General features: G+C 36.5%; 1 protein-coding gene across 1 annotated transcript in view; it reads right to left on the bottom strand.

Annotated features, from left to right (window-relative positions):
• The window catches only part of LOC106986961 (migration and invasion-inhibitory protein-like), a 121144-nt gene extending 109310 nt beyond the window's left edge, over positions 1–11834 (bottom strand). Inside the window, 1 exon segment of the mRNA XM_053223364.1 lies at positions 11799–11834. Coding sequence (XP_053079339.1) covers positions 11799–11834 — 36 coding nt within the window.
• Between the last annotated feature and the right edge of the window lie 323 nt (positions 11835–12157).

Below are 12157 nucleotides of genomic sequence, written 5' to 3'. Positions count from 1 at the left end.
AATGAAAATAATTTTCAGTTTTAAAATGTACAAAGAATAGGAAAGTAGTGGATTCATTTAAGACTGTTAAAGATAAACTAAGTCATATTAAAAGTTTTTAGAGTTCATTTGAGCAAAAATCAATTCAAACCAGGCAGCCTCCAATCTAGCAGATAGAAAGGAGTTCTATGAAGCTGTACAAAACGAAAGACTTACAGGCAGAAGGGAGTGGGAACAAGGAAGTTATATTGCCAAAAACTCAGGCTTGCTATTGCAGGCTTACTCTTCTTTAGGGGATGGAAGGGATCTATGAAGCTGATTACTTACCTAGTGCTGATAGAGCAACTCCAGATTGACTGGCTTATGGTTCTATTTCTGGGAGAGACTAAACTGTAATTAAGTCAAGTCTCAGGTTGGTCACATAAGGCTTAGCATAAGCAACTCTATTTTGGGCTTTTGTTTCGACTTTTAACAAGTGTAAGACAAAGGAAGGATTTAAGAATATCACTCAGATTTCTGCCCTAGGTAATTAGGTATATGACAACACTACTAAATGGAATTTAAAATACTCCTTCAGACAATTATATTAACAGCATCAAGGAGAAACATGAGTTAGAGGAAACAATTTGGATACCAGTGGGATGTGAGTAGTCCATGGAACAGTGAGGAAGGATGAGGTCTTCCAGGAAGATTCGGTAGCATGGTCACAGCAAGTCAGTGATATGGGGGCTGGGAAAAAAGATGTCCAAGAGAACAATAGCAGAAAAACTGCCATCGAGGTGAAAAAGAGCACCAGGAGAGTTTGTCCTTATTGAAACAGGAGGTGTAGAACTTTAAAATTGCAGCTAAGAGGGATGCCTCAGTGGCTTGGTCATAGGATCTTGATTTTGGCTCAGGTCATGATCCCAGAGTCATGGGATGAGCCCTGCATCTGGCTCCTCACTGAGGATGGAGCCTACTTAAGATTCTCTCGCTGTTTCCTTTTACCCTTATTCCCTACTCTTTCTCTGTCTAAAAATAAAAAATAAAAATGCAACTAAGAAATTTGGAAAATAAGCCCTCTGTAACTTTGTAAACTAGATTGTAGCCATTGAGAATTGAATGAGGAAAAAAACAGATTGGGAATTAAGTAAAGGTCTTAGTTGTTTGTATTTGGTTTTGATTTGATTCATTTTGCCTGATTCACTTTTGCATGTAGGGCTGTGCGATGAAGCTATGTGAATGAAAAGATTGCTGACATTGGAGACATTTCCAAAACAAGAAAGTGAATCAAGTCAAAGTAAAGTTTGTTGTATAGCAGAATATGCCACCTCAAAGTATACTTCTTTGCTGTAAGGAATATTTGAGCTGATTATTTTGAGAAACTGCAGACCCAAGACAAGTTCTGAAAATAGAGTAGAAGTGGGGCACCTGGCTGGCTCAGTCTTGGAGTATGTGACTCTTGATCTCAGGGTCTTGAGTTTGAGCCCCACTGGGTGTAGAGCTTTCTTAAAAAAAAAAAGGAACAGCAGTTATTCTTTATGAGAGAAATTTACATTTGTAGAGGAAATTTACATTTGAAGGAGTCCTAACTTTTTTAAGACATAGCTTTTTTTACCTGAGAGATCTGTCTTCAAAGTGGGATAATTATTTGTTTACCAAACATTTCCTCCTCTCACCTTCCTGCAAAGTATCCCTCCCTCCCCCAACACAAACACCTTTTCCTTTAGTCTTTGAGTTTAAGCTAGTATTTAAGGTAGTGGCTTGTGTCATCTCAGGGAATTGATCCAATTTTTTTTCTGAGTATCATTTATATATACATAAAGAATACAGTATAATTAATTTGTTTGTTTTTCTCTTGTTAATTTGACTTTATTATAGGGAGTTTCAGCCAAGAATTTAGAAGGGTAGAGGCAAAATTTTTATTCCTCCTCTATAAGGTCAAGTTAAGGAATACCACATTTTGAGTTAAAATCTATCTGCCTAGATTTACACTGTATATCTTAAGATGAGTTATCTATTAAACTTAATTATAAAAATGTTTATTAATTCAAAGAGAGAGAGAGAGAACTTGCATGTGCATGATGGGGGTAGGGACAGAGAGAGAGGAAGAGAGAATCCCAGGCAGGTTCTGCACTGTCAGCACAGAGCCAGACGTGGTGCTCAATCTCATGACCATGAGATCATTACCAGAACCAAAATCAAGAGTCAGATGCTCAACCTACTGAGCCACCCAGGTACCCCTATCAATTAAATTTAAATTTAAACTTTTGTCAATCAAAACATGTTAGTTAGGACCATACCCTTCAATCTTGGGGGAGGGAGAATTATTAGATTAAAAGACAATAAGTAGTTGTCTCTTTTACTGCCTACATAACATAAAATAAAAAGCAGTTGTTTAGGAACTTCTAGATATTAGTCTATGAGAGCATATAATTTTGGCCACAAAAAATCTGAAGTATTTCTTGTAGGGGCTGAAGGCAGCCACCCCAAAATGAGCCACATTGACATGAAGATTATGTAGAGTTGAAGGCAATGAAGACCCTAAGAACTTTTGTCCCTCCCTTACTACATAGACTAAACTAAATTGGGGAACTTTACAAGAATAAGGGTTATTAGCAGAGATAATTTTTAGCTGAATGGCCCATCTTTAGGGCAAGGTAAACATCTAATTATCAAACATTGCTCTTCTCATCACCCTGTGAAGTACATTCTTTTTCTCTGAAGTCCCAGACCCCTACATCCTTCTCCTTATTTCAGAATGATATGCACATCTCATTTTCCCTAATTTTCTGTGGCATTTCCATGTTTGTATGGATTCCCCATATGCACACTATTACATTTTATTTTCTCCTGTTAATCTGTCTCGTGTCAATTTGATTCTTAGTTTGGCCAGAAGGACTTCTTGAAGGGGACAGGAATTCTTGCTCCCCAACTGTCTAAACTATCTTTAGTTATATTTCATTAATTAGAAAAATTTCAAAATCCTTACTTTTATTCTGGTTTATTTGGTTATTATTCTGAATGGATAAATTATAAAGTTTTATACAAATAAGAAAAGCTTCTATTTTCTCTCCACACCCCTTTTCTTTTCTATTTCAATACTACTTTACTCTTGCGAAGAATTTATAGAACTTAGCATTCAATGCTCCAATTCTTTTTATTTCTTCAATGAGAATGATTACTATTTATGCCAAACCTGAAGCTTAAAGTTCTCTACATTGAAATACGTCTTTGAATCTTTATTCTGAATTTGTTTTCTTTCATTTATATTATTATCCTGTCAGTTTTATTCAGCTCAAATAGTGACTGAAGTTGAAAACACGTGGTTTGTGATCATATTTTTGATATGTTATGCACATTAAAAATTTTCAGATATTGAAGATAACAAGAATTCTTATTAAAACTCACTGAATGCATCTTGGAAATGTTCTTGGTTTTTAAAAGAAATCACAAGTAAGACACATGCTTGTCAAACAAATTTCTTTCTATGACAACATGATAGGCTTTGTCGATAGCAAGAAAGAGCAAATATGATTTATCTTGCCTCCAGGAAAGTAATTCTTTCTTTTTCAAATGACACATTTTTTTTTCATTGACACCACTGAATGATTTAGATAATGTTATTTCTGTGTAGGTATTCTGCTAGTCAGGAACCTAAACACAATGATTAACAATTTGTAATTTAGTATTGATTCAGAGGAAGTTTTTCGGTTCTACCAATCTTCACCTGATATAATCTATAACATTTTTAGCAATACTTTAGAAAATACAATGTCAAGCCAAAAAATACCTTAGCTGGCTAAAAAAAGAGAAATTAGAAAATAAGATTGGAGTGAAAAATAATTTTGAGTTTTTTTTAATAATCAATGCAGGCATCACCTTTCCTGAGAATCCATTCTGATCTATTCTAGATGAGGGGCCTCTCTTACTGGGTTCATTCCAAAACCATGTGCTAGCCTCTATCTCATTATTTTGTACAATTACAGTTGATTTGTCTGTGTTGAGAAACAAAACTCAACTGGGTAAATTTGAAGATCTAATAGGCTTTATTCAACAATTGTATTGAGCAGCATCACATCAAGCAAGGAGAGGGGTGCGCAAAGGAGTTGGAGAAAATGGAAGGTTTTATCATGCAGGTTATCTCATCTTCCTTTGGGGATTGCAAGGGGGCTGTGTGACATATTACTTCATTGGTTCTTATCAGAAAATTTCTAACTAATTGGTTAAAACTTACATTTCTTAGGGAGGTTAAAACTGCAAAACTGGTTAGGTATTAAGTTTTGATTGGTAACTTGACCAAGGTGATGCCATTTGGGGCTTACACTTTTCTTTTTAACATCTGTCTACTCAACTTGAGTAATATTTCCTGGAAAGTGGATAATGCCTTGTATATATCTGAATATCCTTTAACTTATATGTTTGAACTTATTAAAGATAGAACAATAGGTATATGCATTTGCGTTTTCAGAGTTAGAAACTTCTAAAAAGTAAGGGTGCATGATCCATTCATGTAGTTGGCAAATATTTATTAGACACTTTTCTATTCCAGGCTCTATTCTAAACATCAGGGGACAATGTACAGAACGGAGGTTGTCCTATCCTCACACTGCTTACATTTAAATTGACAATAAATACAATAACAATTTTTAAAAAGTAGATGAATAGTATGCAAGAAAGTGTTAGGAATTTCAAACTGGTGCTATTTCAGATTGAGTGAGGTTCTTCTCTGCATCAGTGACATCTAAGAGGAGATATAAATTAAAAAAAAAAAGGTTGTGCAAATATCTCAGGAGAAAACATTTCAAAAAGAATAAATAGTAAATACAGAGGACCCGAGGTGGGAGTATGCTTCACATACTTAGAGAGGATAAAAAGACTGATACAGAAAGCACATGGTGACCTAAGAAATAGTGGAAAGATACTATGTGAGAGATAGCAGGCAGTAACATCCTATAGGTGCAGGAGATGAAAAAGTTTTCCTTAACCCTCTTATGGTCCCTGGTTGGGTCTGAAAACTAATGAAGACAGGTGAACAAGAGAAAGGCAGACACATGTCATTAAATGTTTACATGTATATGGGAGCCTTCTCAAGAAAATAAAGACCCAAGGTAGTAACCAGAGCAAGATGCTTTTATAACCTTTTAGGCAAATAAATAATAAATTTGTGAAGAATTGACAAAACACAGGGGTGTGGGCTAGGAACAGCAAATGGTAAAGAAGTATCTGAGAAGATAAGAGTTACTTTAGTAAGGTTTGTTGATACAGATTTCTCAGCCCCAATTTCCATGTCTCTGGTGATAAACATACCTTCCTTAATCTGTGTAGGGGGAGGGCTCCTCTCACATGAGAATTTCATGCCTTGTTTCAGGGAAGAAGAGTGAGGAAAGGAAAATTAAAAGTGACCTTCCTGCTTCTGCCATTTTCTCAAAATTCTTCAGCTTAACATCCTCAATATGTCAAGGTGTTATATGTGGGGACAATGTATCCCGAACCTCATCACAGACCATGTGAGCATTTGGATTCAAACCTGAATGTGTCATGACGTTTATTACTGGGAGCTTTGAGCAAGATTTTGACATGATCCGACTATGATTTTTTAAAGTCTTCACTGTTTTGTGGAAAATAGACTTCTCCAAGAGAGGAATTTAGACCAATTAAGCATTTGCCAGAGTCCAGGTGGCTGAATATGGATGGTAAAGGTGAAGATGATGAGAAGCAGATAGATTCCATATGCATTATGTTGATTGAACTGAATAAATGTGCTGATTGATTAGATAAGAATGTAAACACATAAATCAGAGATGATTCCAGATATTTTCTCTGAAGAAACTGGATGAATGTTGTTGTCATTTCCTGATTATTCTGATGCCAATCTCTCAAAGAAAATTATAAAATTAGAACTGAAGACAAAATTAATTTTAAAAATGACAGAAATATTTATTTTAATTTCTTACTAAAATTTTGAGTTCTGAAAAGAAATTGTGTTATTAACTTTCTTTGGAAAATATTTTGTGATGAGTCTGAATTCAAATTCTCATCGATTTTTAACACTGACAATGATTTAAAGTTGTCCATCTGATATTTTATAATGCAATAAACCCCAAATTATTTATCTTTGAATTTTGTGATTTATAAAAAGAAATACATATTTGGTCTTTGTCCACTGTTTGTGGCACATAGGTCCTGAAAACCTTGAAATTTTTATAGAAGAATCATAGGGTCATCCTTTGCTAGAATATTTAGTTTTGTCCCCAGTTTCTGAAATCTCTCCAGAGCAAGAAGCTGAAATAAGTGTCTTTGGCCATCCATAGCAAGCCCCTTTCAACCAGGTTGGTTTATGTTAATTAATGACTTTTTGGCAGCCTGTAAAGATGGGAACTGGCTGCCAAGAGAAATAACCATGTGATTAAACATTTGTAAGTTTTTCCACCAACCCCTGACGCCTCAGAGAGGGGAGAGACATTGAAGATTGAATTAATCATCAATGGTCAAGTGATTTAATCAATCTTCCTATGTAATGAAACCTCTAAAAAATTCTAAAACGATGAGATTCAGAGACCTTTCAAGTTGACCAGCAGAGAGGTTCTGGGAAGCCATGTCCCTTCCCACATACCTTGCCCTATGCATTCCTCTTATCTGACTGTTCCTGAGTTATATCCATTTATAACTAAACTGGTAATCTAGTAAGTAAAATATTTCCCTGAGTTTTGTGAGCTGTTCTAACAAATTCATCAAACCCAAGCCAGGGCTGTAGGAATCTCTGATTTTTACAGCAAAGCTGTAACAATTGTAGGAGATCAAGATGGTGTCACAGAATTGCTGGGGGAGGGGTGAGTCCTCACATATCTAGTGTCAGAAGTGCTGTGGAGTGGTTTTTTTTTTAATGTTTATTTTTGAGAGAAAGAGAGAGAGAGAGTGTGTCTGTGGGGGGGGGGGGGGCGGGGAGGAACAGAGACCAAGGGAGACACAGAATCTGAAGCAGGATCTAGGCTCTGACCTGTCAGCACAGAGCCTGATGGGGTTCCCAAACTCACAAACCATGAAATCATGACCTGAGCAGAAGTTGGATGCTTAACCAACTGAGCCACCGGGTGCCTCGCTGTGGAGTGTTCTAAGTGTGAGTGAAGTAGTGGAGAGTGAGTAAAGATAAACAAAAGTGTTTTTTCTTTACAAGTTTATTTACAAGAAATTTTACTATAGCATTTATAGTTTTTGACTTAAACTTAAAATGTCATAAAAACCAAAGGAAGAAAATCAAATGCATATGAAAGATTTAAATGTTGGCTGATACTTATCTTTATTACCTAATTTTAAGTCTATCACTTATGTAACATTTGTCACAATTTTAAATATTTGATAATTTTATTAAAACTGCTGTTATTTTTATTCAACATGTACTATTCTGAAAGATGAAAATTTAATTAATTATAGAGAATTGAAGACTATTTTCAAGCAAGTTGCCAAAAATACAGAAATCAAATTTATAAAAAAATAAATGTATCTAAACAGAATAGTCGAGCTAATTTAGAACAAAGGTAGATATTACTAGATATTAAAACTGATTTTGCAATTACATGATTTAAGACAGGGTAGTATTGGCACAAGGAAATATACAGATACAAAAGAAAGAAGAGGAGAAAAAAAGCAGAGGCTAGGTGATAAAGTAGGCAGTTACTTAGATATGAGCAGGGAGCAAGTGCTTTCTGACTAATAAAAGGACAGAAGCAAAGTCCAAGAAGCAGGGACAGACCCCAGAGGATGCACATGTGTTCTTCCCTATAACCACTGCCTACAGCTTCATTATAATACATTTACATTGTGGTTTTGACCCCCACCCTGGGAGGGAAGTCTGCCATGACAGTTTCAATAAGGACCACGTAGAGTCAAAAACTCCCCATCCTGACAGTATGAGGAGTCCCTTAGATAAGTGGCTGCAACTTTAGCCAGGAACTACCCGAGCTATGACCCATAACCTATTCAAATAAAAAGAAAAGACAACCCTGATCCCTGATGCAGCTCCCACCTCTGGGCCTGCACTCTCTGCCATCTCAAGAATGTGCTTTCCCTTAAACTACTATTAAACACTTGCTTGCTTAAGAGTTTGGCTCTGAATGCCTTTTTGACTTAATTCAAGAACCAAAACTAGGCAATGGGATTCACCACTGACATTAGGGAGAGACCCAACATATACTATTTTACCTAATTTATATATGAATTATGTGATTCACCAGGAGAAAGACAATCTGCTAATAAATAATGCTGTGTCAACTGGATATCCATAAGGAAAAGAGTGAATCTTTATTTCTACCTTACAATACTCAAAAACTAGTTAAAAAATATGAAAATGTGAGGGAGAGAAAATTACTTTTCTTCTACCTTTCTAGGTTCTTGGCTGAGACCCTCCCACCCCAGTAATAAAAGACAGATTAACATGAAAAAAACAAAAACAGAGTTTAATAATATGTTTACTGCCTGTATACATAGAAAATTGAGTAACAATTTTTTTCAATTATCAAATTTTTTTTATTTAAAAGAAATGTGTCAAAAATGTACAAAAAATAAAGAAAAAGAAAAATCACTTTAATCTCACTACTCAGACATAGCCACTGATAACAGAAAACTGAGTAACTTTTTTTTTTTAATTTTCTTTAACGTTTATTCATTTTTTTGATAGAGAGAGACAGAGCGTGAGCGGGGAGGGGCAGAGAGCGTGGGAGACACAAAATCCAAAGCAGGGTCCAGGCTCCGAGCTGTCAGCAGACAGCCCAACGCGGGGCTCGAACTCACAGACCCTGACATCATGACCTGAGCCAAAGTCGGATGCTTAACCCACTGAGCCACCCAGGCACCCCTGAAAACTGAGTAACTCTTGAAGACAAAGTCCATCTTGTCAGTTCAGAGAACATTAAAGGTCATATCATCCCCTTGGACAGGACTGGCCGAGGAATATGCAGGCCTACATTCAAGAGACGGAGTGCTTACCTACCATTCAAAGGCACATGAAGGAATGCAGCCTCACTAGCTTAAAAGTAATCACCCCAAAGATATAATCACCAGGTTTACCTAAAAAAAAAAACAAAAAAACAACTCTAACATAAAGAATAAAGATATTTTCAGATTCCAAGTCTCTTGAGAGGTTCAAGACTTCCAGGGGACTAGATGAAGTGACACCAGATGAGCACCTGCTAGCATGACCTCCTGGGCTTCCAATCAATGGTCTCCACCTTCACAGGAGGTGAGGAAGCTCCAAAATTTCTCCTTAAAAACTTAACCACATGGGTGTCTCAGGTGACTAAGCATCTGACTCTTGGTTTTGGCTTAGGTCATGAACTCACAGTTTGTGAGTTTGAGCCCTGTGTCAGGCTCCGTGCTGATAGTGCAGAGTCTGCTTGGGATTTTTCTCTCTCCCTCTCTCTCTGCCCCTGCACTGCTCATGCTCTCTCTTTCTCAAAATAAATACATAAACTTAAAGAAGAAAACACTCACTTGCAAGTCAATGGGGATTTGGGAACTTTTGAGCATTAGGTCCCCATTCTCCTGGGTGATGTCACACTCATAAATTGCCTATCTTTCTTCACTGCAAAAGTTCCATGTCAGTTTTTATTGGCTTTCTTCCTTTCTGGTGGATGGACTCACCTTTGGTTTGGTTACACCTTCTAAAATGACCCAAGCCACCACCTTAAATATGACCCCTAGTTAAAGTCCAAAGAAGATATTGGGGTAAGGGGAAGGTTACCAGACAAAGCACAGTAATCAAGGATATGGCTGTTTTACATATTTAAGTCCTTATCTTCTCCATTGATAAGAATTTCTAGATATTTGGACATCTTCCTCTTCCTAGTACAGAGAAGGAGACACCCTTATAAATGGAGCTTTCTTTCATAAATGTCAAGGTCTCTTTACAAAAGGATAATTTCTACACAGTTTTCAGAGTTTTTCCTATGTCTGTTATTTCTTACAAATAATCAGCCTATAATAATCCTCCTGCCAAAGAGGCACATTTTGAAGTGGTATCTTCTGCTCCCCTTTGAAACTAAAACTACATAGCTTTTAGAAAAAAATATAAGAAAATGTCTTTCTGAACTTGAGGTAGGCAAAGGCTTTAAAAATAAAAGTACAAAAAGGAATTAATCACTAAGGAAATAATTAATAAGATGGACATCATTAAAGTTAAAATTGGGAACATCTGTTCGTCAAAAGACACCCTTAAAGTGAGGCACAGAAAGGGAAATATTCAGATTAAAGATATTTTACAAATATATTCAAAATTCATACAAATCATTAAGAAAAATTTAAAAAAAAGAATACAAAAATGGACGAAAAATTTGAAAGAGTACTTCATATTGAAGGAGAATCAATGCCCTCAAAACAACTAAATCTTGCCTATTTTACCAGATATCAGAAAAACGTAAATTAAATTCCAATGTTATATGAACGTACAGACCCACGGGAATGGCTAAAAAGAAAAAAGACAGAGAATGTGTATTATTGGTGAGGATGTAGAACAATCAGAACTCTCAGACACCATCAGTAAGATATACTTTGGTACAATCATCTTGGAAAATTGTCAGTATCACATGATTAGCAATTCTATGACTAATAATAAACCCCAAAGATATGAGTCCTTATGAAATTTCATAAGAATTTCATAAATTAGTAATAACCTAAATGTAAATAAATATACCATGACATATTATACTGTAATGAGAGTAAATAAAATATGCTAGATGCAATAAAATGAATGAATCACAAAAAAACAAAATACAGTAAAACCTTGGTTTGAGAGAATAATTCATTCCAGAAACATGCTTGCAATCCAAAGTACTAATCTTTCAAAGCAAATTTCAAGAGCCATTGGCTCTGTTGTGATCATGTGACATTCGGCATCACATACTACTCATATTGCAAGAATCACTCATTTATCAGGTTAAAATTTATTAGAAATGTTTGCTCATCTTGCGGAACACTCACAGAACAAGTTACTCACAATCCAAGGTTTTACTGTACTAAATAAAAGAAAAATGGACAATATGAACCTACAGTATTAACAATTGGAAGCATGGTCACTTTTGTGCGGAGATAGTTTCTTGTGGTGATCATTCTGGAGGCTGGCAGTGCTCTACTTTTGTTTAGGGGTTCTGGTTACTCTGGGGTTTTGCAGACTATGAGTTTGGAGTTCTCTCTTGTCTAGCACGAGAGCAGATGGCAGAAATGAGAACAGGAGAGGCTAATGTCTGGGAGAAGACAAGAGCCCCAAACAGGGGTTTTATCTCTGTATTTATTGAGATCTTAAGGTTTTACATATGTGGTTGACATGCAGAAAAAAATAAGTTAGTGACCATTAACTTGTGTGTGTAAGAAGCAAAGGGTTTGGGGGCCGAGTGGCATTAGGAGTTGAGATTAAAGCACAATGATATACTGGCACCCAATGCCAGATGGACAATGTTTCTCTGTAGGCGATACAGCTGAGTAGCTGTTATCTCCAAAGTTTAAGATTGCTGGAGCAAGCTGTCTCAAGGCTAACAAGGCACACTTTCACTAACTAACCTAGCCAACCTTGGGTGTCTTGGCCCTGTAGCGGCTTTCCACCTCTAACTGTTCTTGGATGCTTTTGTCCTGTGGAGGCGGCTTTCAACCCTAAGCCTTGTTTTACTTAATGACTAACCTTGGGCGCTTTTGTCCTATGGAGGCTTTCCGCCTACTAAGACTTGTTAACCCATTGGCGCAAGCATACAGAATTCCTAAACTTATCTCCCACATGGGGGATGTATTCATTTTGTGGGTCTGCATCCAGCTATATAATCATAATTTGTTTCTTTTCTTAGATGTATACTTACCATGTCCAGCACCGCTACCGTAGTCTGTACCACCATGCTTCTTACCTGTACTTCCTCAAAACTACCTGTTCCTTGCTTCCCTTCTGTTCAGATCACCCATAATATGGGCTCTGCATAGCCACAGTGATCCTTTAAAACAATTCCTCCAATAGTTACCAATCTAAATTTGAATGCAATTCCTAACCATGGCTCCAGATCACCTCTCCAATCCCAGTTACCAATAGTCTTCCTTTGCAGTCTTTGCCCTTCAGATACTTTTACCTTTTTCCTATTCTAGGAATGCATCACACTCAGTCATGCTCAGGGCCCTTGCATGTGCTGCTCCTTCTGCTTGTAATATGCCTACTTCTCTCATTTCA

This window comes from Acinonyx jubatus, chromosome B2 (assembly GCF_027475565.1).
Source record: "Acinonyx jubatus isolate Ajub_Pintada_27869175 chromosome B2, VMU_Ajub_asm_v1.0, whole genome shotgun sequence".
NCBI lineage: Eukaryota > Metazoa > Chordata > Mammalia > Carnivora > Felidae > Acinonyx > Acinonyx jubatus.
This window is presented reverse-complemented; position numbering and strand designations above follow the sequence as displayed.